Genomic DNA, 22,650 nt, shown 5'->3' with positions numbered 1-22,650 from the left:
GTACTTGTTTTGAAGATATCACTTATAATTGTAACTTTTATTACATAACACCAACATTGTCTAAATGTTCTACTAATTGATCTCTTGTCCTAACCAAATATAAGAATAAACAAACCATTTTTTTTTTCCTAATTGATCCTTCAAACCTCTTCTATATACCCATAACACACCAAAATACAAATGCTAGTCATTATAACTATATATATAAGAATATTTTTGTTTACTTAACTAAGCCACCCCTAATTTAAGACTTCTTTCCTAATTGACACACCTCTTCTATATACTCGTTGCACGCCAAAACAGAGGTGCCAGCCACCGTAGCTATATCTATTCCGTTCCTTGGCCCCTCTTCCCAAGCAACGCGAGCATGTGACCGAAGCCTTTAAGCCCCCCGTACATTAAGCCTTGCTAGAGCAAAAGTTGATAGAACAGAGGTTGACAACGACCGAGATTGTGAAGGGCATTACAGAATAGAATGGCTTCGGCAGTAGCATCCACAGCAGCCGCCCCTTTCTGGAGGACAGCGGGAATGACCTATGTAGCGTATGCTAATGTATGTGCTACAATGCTTAGAAATTGCCTTAAAGAGCCCTATAAATCCGAGTCTGTTGCTCGTGAGAGGGTTCACTACTCTGTGAGCAAATGGGTCGACAGCAAACAGGAAAAACCAGGTAACGAATATATCTTTCTCTAAAATAATGTTTTGGATTGTCCTAATCCACGCCTACACTCAATTATAATACACGATTGCACTGCGATTTTATGCTCTTTTTCCCGTGAAAAACCAAACGGGAACAACCAAGTACCCAATGCATTTATCTCTATCAGTGTGTTATCTGCTTTCCTAATCCGTTCATACAAGAATCTAATGCATAATCAGAACACCGTGTTTTCCCGTTTCTTTGTTTTCTGGTTAAACTACCCTTAACCTAACCACAAATCCCCGTTGAACTCTTGGCACTTTTGTGATATTTAGGTGCTATCCTATAGGAAAAGTCATGACGCCCATCAATGGCACTACATCATTAATATTGTTGTTTATCTGACAAAGGATCTTACAGGAAGAAATTTCCTGATATTTGATACTGATGATATAATGCTTATTGAAATTCACGGAAAACTCATTGTCCCTGTGATGATGACATAAACAATGGAATGATTTATAAAATTAAAGAATGTAAGATTCATTTCGTGGGGAAAGGAGTGCCACTATAAAATTCATTAGTGAGTCTTCATATCTCGTTGCCTTTATAAATTATACCTAGTGAGTTTTCAACTTTGATTTTACGTTTTTCTCTGCAAAACAACTCCTAAGTATTGTGGAGGAAAATTATCACAAAGCAATTAGATCTACAAAATGGATTCGGGAGGATTTCAGCGTACACTCTTCTCAGCGCCCTATAGATCTCAGTCCTAAAGTTCTATATTCCAATTTTTGCCTATCTTTCCGAGTTGACCGATATATCAGATGATTTGGTGTATGGATATTGGAGCGGGAGTATTTTATGAAATTATGGTCCATGAGACCATCCGAGGTCGATAGATTGGTGTAGTTTTAACCTCTGTCATGAGCTAATGTCTACACACATGGGAATGTTTTCCATTAATGTGTGAATAGTGTAAAACTTGTACTATCTACAAGGAAATTCATTATGTTCAGCTTGCATGCTTATAATCTAAGGTTGGACCTTCTCCAGTGCTGAAATTGCTAGAAAGTCCTAATAGGAGTTAAACGCACAAACAGGATATAATTTAAACATGTTAGCATTAATGCGTTTATACTAATGTATTAGAGGTATATGCACATGAAAAATATTGATGTAAGCATTAAATTTATACCAGCAGGATAAACTACAGCACATGCTATCATCTATACACAAAAATGCTTGCGCTAATTTTCATCTAACAAGTTTTGGATTCTATCACAGCACTGCAAAGGACCCATGGCCTTCCACTCTTATTTTTGACTGGTTTTGTGTAATAACTGTTAAATTGTTTATATTATGACAGTATAAGAATATTGAGTCACCTGACTTTAATACTTCGTGCATACTAATTCACTGATAATGAACATTTTAATAAAAAGAGATTACTGAAAACTTGAGCAAATCCCTAATACCAGATTATAAAAGAGACAATGAGCTGTGCTTTCTAGCAGATGTAAAGCTTAGGAGTGTACAAATAGTATACAAGTTAGTTTTATTAATAAGAATCTACTCAGCCAAGTATGCTTGTACGTTTGTAACCCATCTTTCCAATGTGGGTTCAATCATAATTATTCCTGTTGCTTCACATAATTTCCATCTTGCTCTATGCTAAAATGATGTAATTTTGATATCTATGCTAGAATAGGTTATATCTTATTGTGTTATATCTCGCCCTCTTGGATGGTTAGAATTTAATTTAAACTGTTTATTAGTTCAAGATCAAAATGAGAACCTGCAAATTTGGGGTAAGAGGGATTAGGGAAAATACTTCAAGCTATGACTTGCATTTCTACAGATGGTTGTCTGAAGAGTTATAACTTATTTATATCATATTAGGTAAAGTGATGATGCAAAACAAGGTTTGTGTGGAGATAGCAGTGTGCCCTTGACTCAGTTTCAATAGATGGAACCTTCGAGTTTATAGTTATTATATCTTTATCAGAAAATTGGTGAAGCATATTCTAAGCCAGATAACAGATGGTGCCCTTAAATATTAGGGCATCTATAACTACTCAGCTACAGAGGCAAGTGCCCTTAAATATTAGGGCATCTATAACTACTCAGCTACAGAGGCAAGTACAGTTTTAATAGTTTGAAGGATGGTTTTAGGTTACATTGATGGAATTTATGTATCAGTACAAACATGGCACTTTGAGGCTAAGCCAAAAACATACGATCATCCTCCACAACTATCTCGTTATCATGCTGAAGGGTTATTAGACAGCTGATATTATATTCTGTTATGTTATTAATAACGGTTTCAAAGTCTCTTGTATTAGAATGCCACCAAAAGAATAGAGTTTTTGACACAAGCTTCAGCTAGTTGTAAGCTGGAGGAAAGCCCCGATCCAGACACTCTACAATGATTGCTATTGAACACATGCATCTAATAAATAAAGGCTTATGCTTGAGTCTTAAGCCTCTTGAAATCAAGCATCTAGATCCACCCACACGAGTATGCAATTATTTTGTCATCATTGTTGATTAACGATCAAATAAATTATTATTTTTCTTCTTATTATAGGCAGAGTATTATTTTTCTTGTTGATTAACGATCAAATAAATTGCAGAGTATAGTTTGTTCTCTGCTATTTTCCTTAGACACTTGGTCTAAAGTGATCCAGTCTTGAAGAGCAATCTTGGGGGATGCACTATAACCAACAAACAGAATGAAAATGTAAAACCAATCATATACTATGCACACATAAAAAACCAATATTATTCAAAGTGGTGAAGGTTTTTATTAGCCGATAGGCTTATTCATGGGGGAATCCCCGCTGGAATTGTCTCACCCTACCAGTGAAGTTATTTTTTTGGCAGATGGAAACGGTCATCAGTTGTCGCAAAAGGTGACTGATATTTAGAGTGAATATTATATGAGAACCGGTCCTCCATCCTTGTCAGAAATGTTTGTTGGACAAACATGACTGTCAATTCGTGCAGCATGTTCCAGCAGAGAAATTCTGTTAAAATATAACGATCAACAAACACCCCGGCCCCTCAATTTTTTTTTGCTTTTGTGGTCTTTAATTGGGTGTTAGTGTTCTTCCCTGGAAACAATGATAATTCAAAAATCTTGTCAGAAATGTTAGTTGGACAAACATGACTGTCAATTTGTGCAGCATGTTCCAGCAGAGAAATTCTGTTAAAATATAACGACCAACAAAAACCCGGCCCCTCAATTTTTTTTTTTTTGCAATAGTGATAATTCAATAATCTGAGAAATTAGCACTCTCAAATGCAAATGGATGTCGACAAAGAGAACCTTCAAAGCTGCAATGTTGCATTCTCAACTAGAATTCCATCATCCATGGCATCTCTCTCAATGATAATTCAAAAATCTGAGAAATTAGCACTCTCAAATGCAAATGAACGTTGACAAAGAGAACCTCCAAAGCTGCAAAGTTGCATTCTCAACTAGAATTCTATCATCCATGGCATCTCTCTCAACATTATGTCTGTTTGTATTGTAGCTATTGCCAAGGCCTGAGGAATTATCTGTATGGTGAGACAGAGTTTTCCACAGCTGTGCAAATGATGGGTTTTCCCCTAGCATGATAATCAATGACATAACTTTCTCCAGAAAAATTCTTGTAGCACTGCTGGTCTTTTAGGCTCAGATGACCTGCTGTTAAGCTCAAACTTTCTTGGTTATGATAAGACATGGACAACAACAGATTCTGGAGCATTATATGGGATGATATAATGGCTTCCTTGAAGTGCACACGATTATACTGAGAGGGAGGGGTGAATTAGTATGATAAAAACTTTGCCAATTTAAGACTTTTATCCAAATAATAACTTCAAATACTGAAATAAACAATTATGCACTTGAACACAATAACACAAGATTAATATGGAATCCCAATGGTGGAGCAAACCATGGCAAATTAATGCTTTCCTATATAAACTGTTCTTTTACAATGTTTTGTAGGCTACAACCTACTCCAACCCCTATGTTTATGAGCACCAACTCACTGGAAGCTCCAAACTCCCACTCTTCGCAGGCAACGACCTACCAGAAACACCAACCCCCATTGCTTGTCTGTGTGAGCACCAACCCACTGCACATAAACTTCTTTTCCATCTTGATGATGTTGCTTGCTCATTTGATGGTGGACATTTTACTTTGCACAATTTTTCTTCTTTCAATCTGGTAATTATATCTGGATGGATTCTTCTTTCAGCACATACACAATCCTCTCTCCCGTAGAAATCAGCCTTCAACAATGAAATATCTTGATTTACAATATTCTTCTTGATATACACACGCACACACAGATTCTTGTAAATACTTTTCTATTTCTGAATATATATATTTCTTTTATTTCTGCATTATTCCTCTTGTATTCTTTTTATGTCTGCTCTTCTCATTCATTCTTTTTCTCCATATTATAATCTTCCTTCACATTTTCGTCTCTCCCACATTCTTCTCTGCTACTTTTTACAAGTAAATGAATATTTATATCTTTCAAATAGAAGTCATGCCTCTTGCCAAAAGAGAAGTCTCATGTAAACAGAATATCTTTTCATTTTAATTAATTTCTTTTCATTACAATTAATTTCACCTTAATGTCTTTATTATTTTTATGATCATTGCTCATAATATATAAATTCCACCATGGGCTGATCGTATCTTTATTTTAATCATTTTATTGAAGGCATCCCAGATGACTTTGTATGCCGCAAGCTATTAATGTTATTTTCTATTGATATAATCCGGTACCCATAATAGCATATTCCAGGCAGATCATAACCGCAGAGTTTATATTTTTTGTTTGGCTGGGACCTGGACACCCAATAAAGGCCTCTGTGCTGATCTTTCACCTTGATCATATAGGCCAAAACAAGAAATGATGGTGGGACGTGTGCTATAGCCTATAATGATGACTATGTAATATATTCCATGCTTTCAATAGTCTTGCAGCACATTTCTTAATTGACTCTGCGTAGATTTTCTCAAGCCAGCTAACAACAAAATGATGGGAACTTAAGATAGAAATGGTTTAAAATTTAAATCTTGTTGGTAAACAGATTTGTCACTGTGAAGTTTTCTTTGAAAGTTGATCCTGTTCATCCTGTGAAAAGTGACAACTGTGCCAACCGCTGGAGAGACTACAACCGATCATTATCAGATTGCAATCTTCCTGTATGTTTGAAAGGGGCAATTCCCTTGTATGATGTGGGTATATGGGATTTTTGCATACTTTTCACCTAAAAGCATGAAAAGGAGAAAAACATAAAACTGAACAAGATGATCAACAAAAATCCCCGATGATAGGCATCAAATAGGATCTCACAGAGGATAACCATTACAAAGGGATTTGAGCACATAAAGGTACTGATGACAAAATGAGAATAGCAGATCTTGACATACGAAAAGATAAGTCATTCTAATATATTCACTTCAAGATATCAAGAAAATGAATCCATTTTTGCTAAACCAATCACATAAATTAGAAAGACTATTGGAGTCCGACAACACATAAAGAGATTACTAAATTGACATACAAAAGCTCAGTAATATTAAATCGCGAACACATTTGAGAGATTCGATTAAATGCGTTCTTCATTATATCTTTGAAGATGTACAAATTCAAAGACACTTTGTACATAATAAAACTCCAAAAGTCTTTGAAGAAAATTGTACGTAGTTTTCTCCTTTGTCAAAAATTTCTCCCCCTATTACATTTACAAAGCCCTGTATTTATAGGCTCTAGAAGGTAACTACCTAGAAGCTTCCCCTTTGAGTTTGTAACCACCTAAAAAGTTAAGAGTTTGAAATTTTGAAAACCATTTTATAACTAACTTGAACCTTTTGCCAACTCATAACTTTTGAAGCCTAAAATTAACTAAGGAAAAATTAAGATCCTAGCTTATGAGTTACAATAAGTGACATAAGTTACATTTATAAATAAGGTATTTTGGAGCATTTAACTTCGATGAAAAATCGAGACATGAATCATGACGAAATACTTTGTGCATCTCTTCCCACTTCCCTGTAGATGCCTTTTGAAGTTCTTCTTGAAACTGGCCATCATCTAAATTTCTCGACTTTGTTGTATAGCAAGAATGTGATTGGTCAATGATGACAAAGAATTTGTTTCAAGACAACTTATGTATCATCTAAGTAAATACATTTAGAGGGAATTTTGTTACTAACTCAACCCTCAAGAAAATAAATTCCTGCTTCATTTGGTAGGCATTTCTCTTTTCAATGAGCTGAGATTTCTCACATGCATTCTAGTAACCAAGACAGAGGGGTTGTCTATGGTTCCACATGTACAGTGCTCATAACTCAAAATATGATAATAATTTTTTCCAAATTTTTGCAATACTTTCTTGAGAAATGTCTAAGCAACATTAGAACGAACCCGTCCACTTTCTCATCTTTCAACCATTCATTTGCAACCCGAAGCTTACATAAATGATTTGAAGTTGAATGTACCATGCTATCCCCATTTGTCAAACCAATCTTCTGTAGCACTTATAACTGTTTGTTCATTATCTCAAAGCTCTTATTCTGTGGTACACAAGGCTCAGAATTTCATGCCCAACAGAGGAGATGCCAGAGAGGTTTGCCGAACTTGGCTTTACACCCGACAATTGAGTACAAGTTTCAAATGATTTTTCTTTATATATCTATCTTGTGCGTATCAGACATCTATGACATGGCATCTCTTTCAAACTCTGTGAAAGCAATTGAGTTGTGCGTAATTAATTACTTTCTGTTAATTTGCATGCATGTCTGCTTGAGCATCACTACAACTGACACTTTGTCAGGCATTTGACATCTTTTCTTTGTTCGTTGACATCACACCCTGTATGCTGTGGTTGTGCTTTTACATCTTGGTACAGAATGAACGTTCCTGCAACACAAGATCTATGAGGTCATTGCAAGCGTCTCATTATGTGCTGCCATACACTTTACATTTTGCATAGATCTCAATGTGGGGATTTTGACTATAACATTTGACTGATCCAATTCTGATACAATTTGATTGATGTCCACTTATTATCCAAAAGCCTCTATTTCAACCTGATTGAAGAGAAATGATGATGCACATTCATTGGCAAATTCATGTTGGCTTTTGATGATCTAGCATAAAACTCTCTTTTCGGTGGTAGATACTGACTTATCATTATGTCAAACAATTTGGGTGCATCATCCATACCCTGATTTCTTTTCCCTTTATCAGTTGTGCTCTGTGAGACGACATTTATCTGAGAATTTCTGTCAAACAGTTCATGATACACCTTACTACATTTTCTTGCTTTGCAGGGGCATGAAATGAAATTCTGTGGATTATTTTATCAAACAGTTCGGAGCATTGTACATGTGTTTCTGCATCTTACATGCCTGTCGATGGTCGGATATTGCATGCTTTTGATAGAGGCTCATGCTATTTTGAAAGCTCCCACTTTGGCATGTTGGTATAAAGCTGAGGATGCAAGTTGCATCTTTAAAGTTATGAAGATCTTCTCAGTATATGCATTTTCAGCAGAGCCCTATAAGTTGCATCCCATAACGTGACATCTATTACAACCAATCTAATAGCATACACGAAATATTCTTTACCCAAAGTCTTCTTGCTCCTGCACATATGGTGATCCTTATCTTTCTTGAAATGCCATTGCTTTGGCATTTGAATGAAATTTTAGACAACGTTTTATCAGATTTCATGGTGGCATTCATTTGAGACTTTATGTCAAGTGCTGTAGCAGAGAATGTAGGTCTGAGACACCATCCCTGTGAGGTATTGAGTCAAACAGTTAAGTTGCAACTTCCATGCTTTCATGGTTTACTCATTCTCACATATCTCTTTCGACATTATGTTGAATAGTTGAGTATGCTTCAGATAATGTGGGTGTTCTATCAAATAATTTATGTGCACAGTCCATTTACAGATAATTTGGGTGTTCTATCAAATAATTTATGTGCTCAGTCCATTTACAATTGACATGCCTATTCAAACCATGATGCTTAACTCTGCTCTTAAGAATTTTATTGGCAGATATCAGAGGGCACGTGTTCCACAAGGCAATGTTTTCATTGATCCAAGTTACCGAGCTGTGTTGTATGTGTCGAACTGAGCAGAATCCCCATCTATTCCATGCGATGTTAGCTTACAACGAAGTTTCCTCAAACATTTGACGTAGCATTCGTATGATTCTCATTTGATATTGACAAAAAGAGACAAAGTTATCAATGCATTTGTGCAAGGTAGCCATATCAACAACAATATGAAGTTTGACTTCACCAAGAATATTTACACTGTTATTTGATGAATAAAATTGCCTTGGATGAAGGAGCATTGTTCAATATCATATGTATAGGCTCAATCATGTATCTGTTTGCAGTATCTGCTCAACCCACTCAATCTGCGTCGAACCCCCCAAATCTTCTATCAAATGAGACGTCGCAGGTTCTATTGAAGGCATATTCAAGAACCATATCACTCTCAAGTGGTATTTTTTCAATTCTGTGCATATCTTCTCTATCATTTGTGGGTGGCATGTAGCTTGGCAATCACCGCTGCTTCAAATGCATCAAGATCTGCCATCGAGTCGATACACATCTCCCTGTCTTTTTCCCAGATAAGAAAGTATGTATAATTCACTGCTGTTCACTTCTAGAGGATAACCAAGGAGTATTTATGTAAAGTTGGAGTCGGGGTTTTGAAATTCCCAGGTTAGGATTAGGGCATAAATTTCAACTAAAGCTCACATCCTAACTTCTAAATCTTCTGAAAGATAAGGTTTGGATGAAAACCAAAATATTGAGAATGTGTCATTAACTTATTCATTTTTGCCTTCATGTAATCCATACTCCAACCATTAATCATTAACTTTTCCAAAAGTTATGGTTTGGGAGAGAGGGAATGTTGACTGGGATGAGGAAAAGCTGACCATCAATCATTAACCTTTTTTAAGTTAAGGTCCTAACCTTTTAGTTAAGACATTAACCTTTATATTAACCCATATGTGTGTTAAGCAAATGAAAGATACCACTTCAACTTCAAACCCACATAACTATTACCCCGGGACTATGACTTTGGAAATTCAAAATGTGACATAGAGATGGCAAGGAGTCAGAGGATTTGGAGAGATGAAACTCTCAGGAATCCCATGAAGTATTGGGGCTTTTGAAGCTCAAAGTTAGATGTTCTTTGCCCATTTTAACTAATTTTCTTGAAATCTGGTTATGGTAAATACCAGGGCAACAACTGGCTCTGATTGGGGACAAGGACTGCAAAGGATGTAGGATGAATTTAGCAATTTGAAAACTAGTGCATTATCATAGGGTCAAAGGGTCAACAAGGGGACTACGTTGGAATTGACAGGAGAAACTGGAGACAAGCCAAAAATGAGACCAACACAAGAAAACTTCTAACATATTTACATGGTAGGAAACCCCCACCTCTGATAGCTCCAGAAAAGTTATGCAAACGCATTGAAAAAGGGAAACATCATTTTCACATTTGCAAAGGAGAAGAGCAACAAGAGGAGGAGCAGATGGTCAATGAGTTCACAATAGTTGAAAGAGGAGGTTATGGCATCAAATCTACTTTGTTTAAACTCTTAGACCTACCATCTACTGATAAATTAATTATGTTACATGTATGAATATTTATGCTTCAAGAATTGTCATTTGTAGGAGAGGGATCAAGGGGCCAGGCATTGAGACAGGGTTTTAACTATTCTCAGAAGATGTCATTTGAAACTTCTATATATTGTTTGGTTTATGTTGTCACTTAGGTTTGCACCCTTGTCCAAGGCCTATGCACGAGGACAACCTAGTGAAACATGGAAACAACCTCCAAGCTGTGGGACTTGAACTGTGAGGTTGAGTCTCCGGAGAAGGCCGGCTTCCTCTTACTATCAGGGTGCACCTAACTACTCTTGGAGAGGAAAAGGGAGAAGGAGAGCATGAAAGCAAATCTACCTAGTCTAATCTAAAGAGGTGATGCACCAAAATAGAGTGTTCAGACCAATCCCTGCCCATATATGCACTACTAAACCAGAATGAAACTAAGGATATACACATCCAGACTTGCTTTGATCTAATAACCACATGCAGATCAGAAAACCAAGATGAATGACACAAGGAAAGAGGTTCACTTATATATCATTCACAGGCCAGCAGAGATATAGTCATGCAGATTACAGATTTTCACAAAACAATGGCGAAGGCAAAGAGTTCTTGCACTTTCATACCAATGGCTGAAGGAGATAAGTGGAGAATCATACAGTTCAGAGGCACAGGGGAATTTACACTGGAATTGCAGAGCAACAGCAGAGAAAAGTCAGAGAAAGGTCGACCAACAAAATTTTACAAAAGTTGCCTTTATAGTTCAGGCATAACTGGGATTTTTTGCTCTGCAATTACTGCTCAACAACTCTCATTAAGCCTCGCCCACTGAAAATCTGATCGAGGCATGGGTCTTTGGTACAACACAATCTGATATCTCACTAAAAGAGCCTTGAGAAGACAGAACGGCGCCGATGAATAACTTCTGATCAGGTAGATGGATTCGCCATGATGATAGAATGTCCCTTCTACATTTATCACTCATTTTGGAGTAGCTGAGCATTGATCACAAGATCAAATTTTGTGGCAAACTCGACTTCTTCTGTTTCTGGTTCACGAATCAGCAGGTTGAAAAGTCAACAAGGTCCCACAAGCCAACTGGGCCACGCGGGCCAATCACCTCCCTTCGTTTTGCCACCTGGGAAGTCTTTTTGCGGTTGACCACCTTCCTTTTATTGACTGGGCGCTATGTCGCTATGGGCGAAATACTCGAAATTCGTGATAGCGCCATAGTGCCTAGTGGTGAACTTCTATTCAACTAACTGCGCCACCCTTTAAACTGTTAACGTTAACTGTGACGTCTCCAAACCTGACTGCAACATTAACTGTCAGCCGTTAACTGTCAACCTTGGCCGAGCTAGCAAGACACGTGTCATCAAGGCGCTATGTCGCTATGGTATCCACCGTGCAACTTTCGATGGCGAGATAGCGCTAACCATCGATCTTTCTGAAATCTGACGATCGTGAAGACTCGTCATAATACTGTGCTTGTTCTTACCCGAGCCCATCATACTTGGCGCCATCTCGACAACTGCACCACACTTAGAATGACACCTGGCAATCCTTGGCACATACACCTTGGCGAGACTTGGCCCCCTGATCCACGTGGCGAAAGGGCGCTATGTCGCTATGGTTAAAATTCTCGCAGTTCTCCATAGCGAGATAGCGCCTGCCGTAGATCTGCCTTAGATCTACGGTGCTCCATAAAACTGTACAACTACATCTTGAACTGGCCGAAAGGACCAATGAGAAAATGCCACTGTATTCTGATCCATCTGACAACTGCCATGGAAGACAAGCCACCTGTATTCTCTAGCAGCCCACAAGACGAAAACGGACCCACCTGCCACGCGTCACCGAGGCGCTATGTCGCTATGGTATCCACCGTGCAACTTCTCATGGCGAGATAGCGCCCATCGTTGATTTGAACTGATTTAACGACGAGCACCCTTGTCTAGACTTCTCAGTGCATAGCCAATAAGAACCGGGCACGTGCCAACTGTTTGACAAATCCTCGTTGATATTTGACGGAGCACACCTGGGACTCACCGGACACACGACAGAAGGGCGCTATGTCGCTAACGTATTCACCGTGCAATTTCTCATGGCGAGATAGCGCCAACCGTCGATCTGCCTTAGATCTACGATGGAAGGCTTGCGGGCCGCAGAACGTATTATAAGGTTTGATCGGGTATTAAAATAATACTAACTCTGTACACTAGCCGTTGGCGGGTAAACATTTAAAATTTGAATCCTGGCGGGGCATAAAAAATGATAACATTTCTGGCGACTCACAGGGGACACAAGCCTGCTATGTGTATGACCAGTGGCCTTATGTATCCATTGGGCTATGGAGTCAAAAAATGGGTCCTGTGCATACTGTGAAACCCTAACCCTACTTGTGAGAGGTCAAAACATGAAAACCCTGAAAAACTCTGCAACCGCAACTGGAACCAGAAACAAAACTTCCTTTGCAACTTGAAACACCTCAAAATCTACTACCTCACAGGAAAACAGCTGTGCCCGTGCACTTCTTGAAAAGCAGGAAACATCAAAAGGAAACTAAACTACTTATATACAGGAACTCGACCTTCATCAGAAGCAAGCTTTAAGATAAATCCCATTGATTGGAATGGGCAAAACTTCACCATTTGGCCTGCTCAATTGAAACGCATTGGCTTGCTTGCAACTGGCAATCAGATTGGGGCCACTCCATAATGCATCAAATTTCGAGTGTCTTCCTGGTTTTGCCCTATCTGCATCCCACTTTAGAACTAAATCTCCTTCTCTGAAGATTCTGACCCTAGCCTTCTTATCAAAGTTCCTCTTCATCTGCTGCTGATGTATCTCTAGGGTCTGCATAGCGTTATTTCTTTTTTCTTCTAGCTCCATCAGCTCTGCCATTCTTACTGTCATAGCATCATTTTCAATTAGTTCCAACTGATGAGCTAACTCCAGGGTTGGGAACTCCAATGAAATTGGAAGCCTTGCCTCTCTACCATATACCAGTACAAATGGAGAGTTCCCCAATGATCTTTTAGGTGTTATCCTGTCCGCCCATAGTGCAGTCTTCAGCTTCTTATGCCAACATCTTTGGTTATCTTCTATTTTCCTTTTCATGATCTTGATCAGGTTCTTGTTGGATGACTCAGCTAGGCCATTACCCTGGGGGTAATAATTTGAGGATGTACTCAAATAGATATTGTGATCCACTGCCCATGCACAAATCTGAGCTCCAACAAAAGACTTTGCATTATCTGAAATAATGGTTGAAGGGGCACCAAACTTGGTCACAATTCCATCAAGGAACTCAACAACTGAAGATTCAGTGGCATCCTTCAATGCAACTGCCTTTGTCCATCTGGTGAAGTAATCTGTAGCAGCTAAAATCCACTTGTGACCAGAACTGGAAGAAGGATTGATAGGACTTATGAAATCCAATCCCCATCGAGCACAAGGTTGATCTACCTGGATAGGATGGAGGGGAAGAGCTGCAAGCTTCTGTTTACCAGAGAAGAAGGCACATTTTTCACACTTCCTCACACGTCTATGGCAATCATGGAACAGAGATGGTCAATAATAACCAGCCCTCGTGATCTTCATTGCAGTTGTCCTTGCTGAGAAGTGACCACCATCAGGGCCATCATGAAGCTCTTTGACTATTCTTTCAGCTTGGTCTGTTTCAATGCATCTTAGCAGGGCTCCATTAAAATCTCTCCTAAATAGGATACCATCAATCATGACATAAGGGATTGACTGTAATCTATATTGTCTCCTTTTAGTTCTGTCCAATCCATGAGGGTATCCATTCCCTAATAAGAAACACCTCATGTCATCTATCCAGCTCCTTGGATCATCCTTTCTTACCTCTTGCTGTTCTGTTAACACCATAGCAGCCTCTTCATCAGATTCCTGGCATGATAACATCTGTTTGCACAACCCCTTTCCCCTTACCAGCTTGGTAATCTGGATGTCAACGTCATATTCCATCACTTTAGTAATCCAGCCAGCTCTCTTTTCACTAATATCCTTGTTTAGCAGGAAATCCTTTACACTGGCATGGGGTACTAACAAATGGATTTTATTATGGGATAGGAGGTGTCTGAACTTTTTAAAGGCTCTGATGATTGCAAGGGCTTGCTTCTCTACAAAGTTGTATTTATCTTCATATTCTTTAAGCCCTTCACTGAAGAAAGCTATGGGCTGCTCTTCATCCTTATCGTTTGTTTGAGTCAAAACAGCAGAGATGCTCGACTTACCACCTAGGGTATAGAGGATGAAATCCTTTTCAAAATTTGGGTTCATGAGAGTAGGGGCTGAGGCTATGGCTGCCTTGATCTCTTCAAAAATTTCCTTCCCTTCCTTGGTCCATGCAAAGACCATACCCTTCTTGAGCATAGCTGTAAGAGGTTTCACCATGGTAGCAAGATTGGGAATAAATCTTCTTACAAAATTTATTCTACCAAGGAAACTTTGTAGCCCTTTCTTGTGTTTAGGAAGAGGGAGGGCAAGTATTGCTTTTGTCCTTTCCGGATCAATGGTCAGACCGTCCTGAGATACAATGTGTCCCAATAGTTTCCCTTGATTGGTGGCAAAGACACACTTGCTTGGGTTAAGGGACACCCCAAACTCTCTACATCTTAGGAATACCTGTCTTAGATGATCAAAATGATCTTCTGCATTCTTAGAATACACTGTAATATCATCAAAGTAGACTAAGACAAACTTGTCAATCAATTTTTTGAAGGCCATCTCCATTGCCTTCTGAAATGTAGCACCTGCATTGGTTAGCCCAAATGGCATCTTGCAATAAGCATAGGTGCCCCATTTAGTGGTAAATGCAGTCTTATATTTATCAGATTCTTTAACCAGCACTTGATTATAACCAGAGAATCCATCAAGAAAAGAGAATCTCCTTGAACCATTGACCTTGGACAGAATTTGCTCCATGGAAGGGAGAGGATGGTGATCTTTAAGGGAAGCCTGATTAAGGTCCCTAAAGTCCACACACAGTCCGATTTCTCCATTCTTCTTCCTAACAGGGACTAGGTTGGCTACCCATGATGAGTGCTTGATGGGAAAAATTATATTAGCCTCAATCAACTTGGATAGCTCTTTTCTCATTAAGGGTTCAATTTTAGGATTCACTGGTCTTTGTTTTTGTCTTACTGGTTTTACATCATCAACTAGATCTATGGTATGCTGAAATAACCTTGGGCCAAAACCCTTTAAATCATCATATGTCCAAGCAAATACATCGTTAAATTCTTGACATAGATGAATAAAATTTTCCTGCTCAATTTCAGAACATACCTTTCCCATATTTAAGGATCTTCCATCAGCAATCGTGACTGGAGTGTGATCATTTCCATCAGCAGCTAGGTTTATGCCTCTACCTCTGGTTTGGTCATCAGGATTAAAGACACTCTCCAAGGTAATGAGACCTTTAGGCAACTTATTGGAATTGAGGTTGATGATCTGATCGCCATACTGGTCTTGCAGTCTTGACTGGTTTCTATCTGAGAAATCTGCCTCATTTTGCAAAAAACTCACAATTTGCTCATCATACTCAAACACTTGCCAATGAGTGTTGTTGTCAGGGATGGCAGGCCTCACTACCACCTTGATTTGCTGCTTCTTCTCCTCCTCAAGATTCCCTGGCACATCATAGGATGCACCTATTGCTGCAAGTCTATCAGCATGTCTATTTTCTTTCCTAGGGATGCTTTGAATATTAAATGCATTGAAACCTTCAAGCAAATCCCATACTCTATGTTTATAAGATTTGAGCAGACCATTCTTGGTAATGTTCTGATTTCTCACTCGGTTAACTACCAACTCACTATCTCCATATACTTTCAAGGCTTGAATTCCTCTCTTTTGGGCAAGTAGGAGACCTTGAATCAAGGATTCATATTCGGCCACATTGTTGGTGCAACTGAACTGGAGCCTAAATGAGAAGTAGTATCTTATTTGTGCAGGAGAGATCAACATAATACCAGCCCCTGATCCATTTCTATTCCTTGAGCCATCAAAGTACATACTCCATATTCCACTCATATCTCCATTAGTCCCTACAAGATTGGGGACTACATCATCCTTTTCTAAAATACAGTATGTACTAAGGCCTGTCTCAAGAGTTTCTGACATAGGCTCAAACTGATATGCATTTGCCCACTCATCCAAGAAAAAGTCAGGTATCTCTGCTAGGGAAGTGGTGGGCTCATTCACTATGTCATTTTCATCCATCTCTAGGATTGGGTAATTCATGTTGATGGGATTAGGGGTGTAAGTTTCAGTATGATGGAGGGCTTGAGGCTCTGCTCTGATTGAAGCATTGGCTCCATATCTTGTTTTAAAAGACATATATGACCAATCAGAAGATATGAAACCACCTATTTGGGCAGTGAAGTCTCTTGACAAACAGATGGCAAAATATGGCTTGACTTCAGCAATAGAGATATCTTGGATTACAGTACAACCAGGGCATGCATGTAGGGCCATCTCCACATTCCTAAGGATCCCTACAGTCTTGACAATACTATCGTCCAACTGTAATACATCCCTAACAATGGGCTCATATTTCATTCCCAAAGCATCAGCAACACACCTAGGTATTACTGAACTACTGGCCCCTGAATCAATCATGCAATTATGGACTAGTTTGCCTCCTATAATTAGGGAAACATAGAATGGAGGAGGTCTAACCTTTTTGCTTGTTTCTACTTCCCTTGATGGTTGTACTAAGCTTGTGGCACTTTCCATACTAGGTGTCTGATCCTTTGGTTCAATTCTTTCTAACTCTACTTGCAGCAACCTCCTTTGCATTGGTATAGTAGCAACAACATCCCACATGGAGATATTCACATTTGTCTTCTTCATTTGCTCTACCACACTAAATGGCATAGCAAATGTTTTGGTAGAAACCTTGGGGGCTGCAACTGTATGAGGTTTTGATGGAATAACCTGAGGATCACTTGTATCTTTTCTGCCCTGATTTTGTCTTTGCTGCTGAAAGGCACTTGATTGATTGTTTTCTGTTTGCTCATGAGATATTGCATTTAAAGTTGAGGCCTGATTGGGAGGAGGAGGGATAACATCTTCCATAGCTCTTCTTTTGCTTTTAGTGTTATGAGCAATGGAATCCTGGTTTACATTACAATGCTCCTCCATCTGATGATTCATAAAAGAGCAATCACCTTGTCTTTGCATATCTGAGGCATCCTTAAATTGTTCCTCCTTGTATTCTTGCTCATGAGATGCTGCAGTTTCTTGGACTGTCAAGGCCATAAAAGATTTAGCCTTCTGACACATGCAATAGGCATAGGAGTAATTGCAGGAGGGACAAAAATCTTGATCCTGAGCCATATTGTTTTGAGGGACTATGGCTTTACTTTGGTTTACATTTGAGGTTGAAGTATGGCCACCCTGCCTATTTTGATCGAAAGAATTGTTCCAATGATTAGGATTTGGGAGCCTACCACTATTTGGAGTTTGATATTCCAATTGATGAGGTTTACTGCCTTGAGCCTGCTGCGTTTCTAAAGTCACCACCTTGTTGCTCACTTTTTGCATCATAGAGAAATTATCCTCCAGCCTCTTTCCTTGATCTTCTAACTTCCTCCCTTTATCTTGCAGTTTTTTATCAAGGTTCTTCTCTCTTTTGTCCATGTTCTGCATCAGAGATTGCATCATTTCTTTGATTTCATCTATCCCATTTGAAGATGTGGAAGCTTGAGGGACTGGAGTAAGAGATTGTGATGTGGAAGTTGTGTGAAGAGGAGCCATTGCTGGTTGGTGATTTGGGATATCAGGAAAGAAGGGCATAGGAGGCCTTGGAGCTAGTTTGCCTCCTTGTATTAGGATGATCTCTGATTTTATTGCTATATCATAAGCATTAGGCAAGGTATCTCCTTCCATAGTTTGGATTGTAGTGGCAATATCACTGTTAAAAGCTCTAAGGTAATGCAAGAAGGCATTACCAGGGGTAGGTTTCACCGAAGTAGGTATTCTATCCCATGTCTTTTGAAATCTATAGTTAAAATCAGTCATACATTCATGGGGGGCTCTTTTAATAGTAGTCAACTGCTCTAAAAGTGATAAATAGTCACTTTTATCCTCAAAATGTTTGCATAATCCTGCTCCTAATCCATCCCAATCTGTTATAGAACCATGAGCTAAACCTCTATACCATTGCAGTGCTTTTCCTTTCAAGGATGAGGCTAGGAGCCTAACTGCAATATCATCCTCTGTAATACCATGGATATTGCAGACGTTTGCAACCTCTTGAATGTGCTCTGAGGGAGAGATAGAAGTTTCACTAGTAAACTCTGGTATACTCTTGAGTGCAGCTATTGGTATGTCATGTCTTTGGGCTAACAAGAGAGGGCTCCCACCATTAAAGGTGGCAAAAGTATGAGCTCTAGGCAATGCCATATAGACAAGTGGTCTATTGATATGTATTGATGGCAGTCTAGGTTGAGATCTAACAGCAGGAGGAGTAGAGATAGATCTTGTAGGAGTATTTGTTATTGTTGCGCTCCTAACTGGTGATAAGGATATTCTAGTCTTCCTTCTTCTAGGGTTTGATAATGAAAGCTCTTGGTAATGAAACTTACCTCTAGAAGATGCCCTTGTCTCAGCTCTGGGCATGAATCACTGCAACTTTGGTCTGGAACCATATATATATTTGAAGCTCAGAGTCGCCAAGTACTTTGAAGAATGAGCCTCTTGAAGGCTTGAATACTAAAGCCAGTACTATCTCTTCAGTATTAGTTTTGAAATCTTCTTTTGACACCAGTAGACTTTAAATCTTTGATGGTTTGTCCCACCGAGCGTGCCAAAAACTGTTGTCACTTAGGTTTGCACCCTTGTCCAAGGCCTATGCACGAGGACAACCTAGTGAAACATGGAAAGTTGGAAACAACCTCCAAGCTGTGGGACTTGAAATGTGAGGTTGAGTCTCCGGAGAAGGCCGGCTGCCTCTTACTATCAGGGTGCACCTAACTACTCTTGGAGAGGAAAAGGGAGAAGGAGAGCATGAAAGAAAATCTACCTAGTCTAATCTAAAGAGGTGATGCACCAAAATAGAGTGTTCAGACCAATCCCTGCCCATATATGCACTACTGAACCAGAATGAAACTAAGGATATACACATCCAGACTTGCTTTGATCTAATAACCACATGCAGATCAGAAAACCAAGATGAATGACAAAGAGGTTCACTTATATATCATTCACAAGCCAATAGAGATACAGTTATGCGGATTACAGATTTTCACAAAACAATGGCGAAGGTAAAGAGTTCTTGCACTTTCATACCAATGGCTGAAGGAGATAAGTGGAGAATCATACAGTTCAGAGGCACAGGGGAATTTACACTGGAATTGCAGAGCAACAGCAGAGAAAAGTCAGAGAAAGGTCGACCAACAAAATTTTACAAAAGTTGCCTTTATAGTTCAGGCATAACTGGGATTTTTTGCTCTGCAATTACTACTCAACAACTGTCATTAAGCCTCGCCCACTGAAAATCTGATCGAGGCATGGGTCTTTGGTACAACACAATCTGATATCTCACTGAAAGAGCCTTGAGAAGACAGAACGGCGCCGATGAATAACTTCTGATCAGGTAGATGAATTTGCCATGATGATAGAATGTTCCATCTACGTTTATCACTCATTCTGGAGTAGCTGAGCATTGATCACAAGATCAAATTTTGCGGCAAACTGTACTTCTTCTATTTCTGGTTCATGAATCAGCAGGTCGAAAAGTCAACAAGGTCCCACAAGCCAGCTGGGCCACGCGGGCCAATCACCTCCCTTCGTTTTGCCACTTGGGAAGTCTTTCTACGGTTGACCACCTTCCTTTTATTGACTGGGCGCTATGTCACTATGGGCGAATACTCGAAATTCGTGATAGCGCCATAGCGCCCAGTGGTGAACTTCTATTCAACTAACCGTGCCACCCTTTAAACTGTTAACGTTAACTGTGACGTCTCCAAACCTGATCGCAACATTAACTGTCAGCCGTTAACTGTCAACCTTGGCCGAGCCAGCAAGACACGTGTCATCAAGGCGGTATGTCGCTATGGTATCCACCGTGCAACTTTCGATGGCGAGATAGCGCTAACCATCGATCTTCCTGAAATTTGACGATCGTGAAGACTCGTCATAATACTGTGCTTGTTCTTACCCGGGCCCATCATACCTGGCGCCATCTCGGCAACTGCACCACACTTCGAATGACACCTGGCAATCCTTGGCACATGCACCTTGGCGAGACTTGGCCCCCTGATCCACGTGGCGAAAGGGCGCTATGTCGCTATGGTTAAAATTCTCGCAGTTCTCCATAGCGAGATAGCGCCTGCCGTAGATCTGCCTTAGATCTACGGTGCTCCATAAAACTGTACAACTGCATCTTGAACTGGTCGAAAGGACCAATGAGAAAATGCCATCGTATTCTGATCCATCTGACAACTGCCATGGAAGACAAGCCACCTGTATTTTCCAACAACCCACAAGACGAAAACGGACCCACCTGCCACGCGTCACTGAGGCGCTATGTCGCTATGGTATCCACCATGCAACTTCTCATGGCGAGATAGCGCCCATCGTTGATCTGAACTGATCTAACGGCGAGCACCCTTGTCCAGACTTCTCAGTGCATAGCCAATAAGAACTGGCCACATGCCAACTGTTTGACGAATCCTCGCTGATATCTGACGGGGCACACCTGGGACTCACCGGACACGCGACAGAAGGGCGCTATGTCGCTAACGTATTCACCGTGCAATTTCTCATGGCGCGATAGCGCCAACCGTCGATCTGCCTTAGATCTACGATGGAAGGCTTGCGGGCCGCAGAACGTATTATAAGGTTTGATCGGGTATTAAAATAATACTAACTCTGCACACTAGCCGTTGGCGGGTAAACATTTAAAATTTGAATCCTGGCAGGGCATAAAAAATGATAACAGTTTACTAACCTGTCATCCCTTGTATTTTGTTAATGAAAACTTTGAATTTGAAAACAAAAGCTGGGGGAAAACACAGTTGTTAGACAGACTTACCAAGAATACTACCGTAGCTGTAATGTTGCTTTTAAGCTATCCAATAAGAGAATGCTATTCAACTGTAGAATTGTGTATGGTTGAAATACTCATTAAATGCTGTGGTTGATCCATGGATATCTGTAGGAGTTTGCGGGCAGGGGACACTTCCCCATGTTTCCCTGTAAAATAACCTTTGATTTAGAATTTCACAGACATGTTTTTCCCCCTTTTAACCCATTTAGCCCAGTGCTTAAATGGCAAAGCTGTTTCTTTGTCTCTTTTCTATGCACTGTAAGTATTTGCCTGCTCTATAAAAGAATATAGGATGTAATGCACATCAAATATTAGCATTTCAAATTTTCAACTAAATAACAAATTTTTTAATTTTCAACTAAATATCAGCATGTTTATTTAGAATGGCAAGACAGTTTGGTATTTTTAATGTTCCACATCATTTGCTATATTGGTTTCTGAATATACAATGATAAATCTTGAAATTCATGCACCTAGGCCCTAGAGTATGACTTTTATTCTTATTTTTTTTTCATTTAAGCATTTTATGTTTTCAGAGTAAGATTTATCTGGTAAATCTGACTGCTACATTTGTTCTGTTGTGATGCAGTCCTCCGACAGGTTCCATCTGATGAATGAAGATCCATTTTTGGTGCAAGTTAATCAGTGCCATTGTTTTGAGTCTTTCTTTAGATTGTCTTAGACTATTTGACTCTGTTTTATGCACTTCACAGAATGTTGCATTGATTAATCCTTAATATCGGAGTAAACACTTGGTTAGATTATATAAGTGGCCACAAGCCTATATGTGGACACAAATAATAAGATTGATACAATGCAGACTTCAATTTTTTTAATCTGCATTTGTGATGGTGAGATGTGGTTCAGGACAGGCCCTCTTGTTCTTGCTTGGACATGAAAGAACCCTTTTCAGGATATTTTTGTTTTTATTCTTTGGGTTTCACATTTATGATTTACTTTAGGTGTTGGCTTTCATGCAGTTACAGGTACCTTTTGTTTTGAATGTGGCATATGCCTTCACTTATTTTAAACGTTCTAATACTTCTGTGTTGTTTTGTTAACCTTTTTTTCTGACTGTTGCATCCCTATTCTTGGTGCCACCTGACCTTGTTAGAATCGAGTAATTTCTGCATCTGTTAATGTTCCTTTCCATTGAACCTTCTCCCAGTTCAGAGTCTTTGAATGGTCATTATTTTGTGGGCACAGTTGTGTCATAATAGTTGAGATTAGCACATACCTTTATAAGCAGAAAAATGTAGTTGTATTGA

The 22,650-nt window shown here is 39.4% G+C and overlaps 1 protein-coding gene across 1 annotated transcript; it reads left to right on the top strand.

Moving 5' to 3' along the window:
• Positions 1–307: 307 nt before the first annotated feature.
• On the top strand, positions 308–22,355 carry LOC149560797 (ATP synthase subunit epsilon, mitochondrial-like). The gene is made up of 2 exons (XM_089824820.1): positions 308–671; positions 21,972–22,355. Exons 1-2 carry the CDS (start codon positions 476–478, stop codon positions 21,998–22,000), a joined length of 225 nt encoding a protein of 74 aa, XP_089680946.1. The 5' UTR covers positions 308–475; the 3' UTR covers positions 22,001–22,355.
• Positions 22,356–22,650: the final 295 nt, after the last annotated feature.

Source organism: Cupressus sempervirens, chromosome 4 (genome assembly GCF_028749045.1).
Source record: "Cupressus sempervirens isolate cs-2001-9-10 chromosome 4, ASM2874904v1, whole genome shotgun sequence".
In the NCBI taxonomy this organism is placed as follows: domain Eukaryota; kingdom Viridiplantae; phylum Streptophyta; class Pinopsida; order Cupressales; family Cupressaceae; genus Cupressus; species Cupressus sempervirens.
This window is presented reverse-complemented; position numbering and strand designations above follow the sequence as displayed.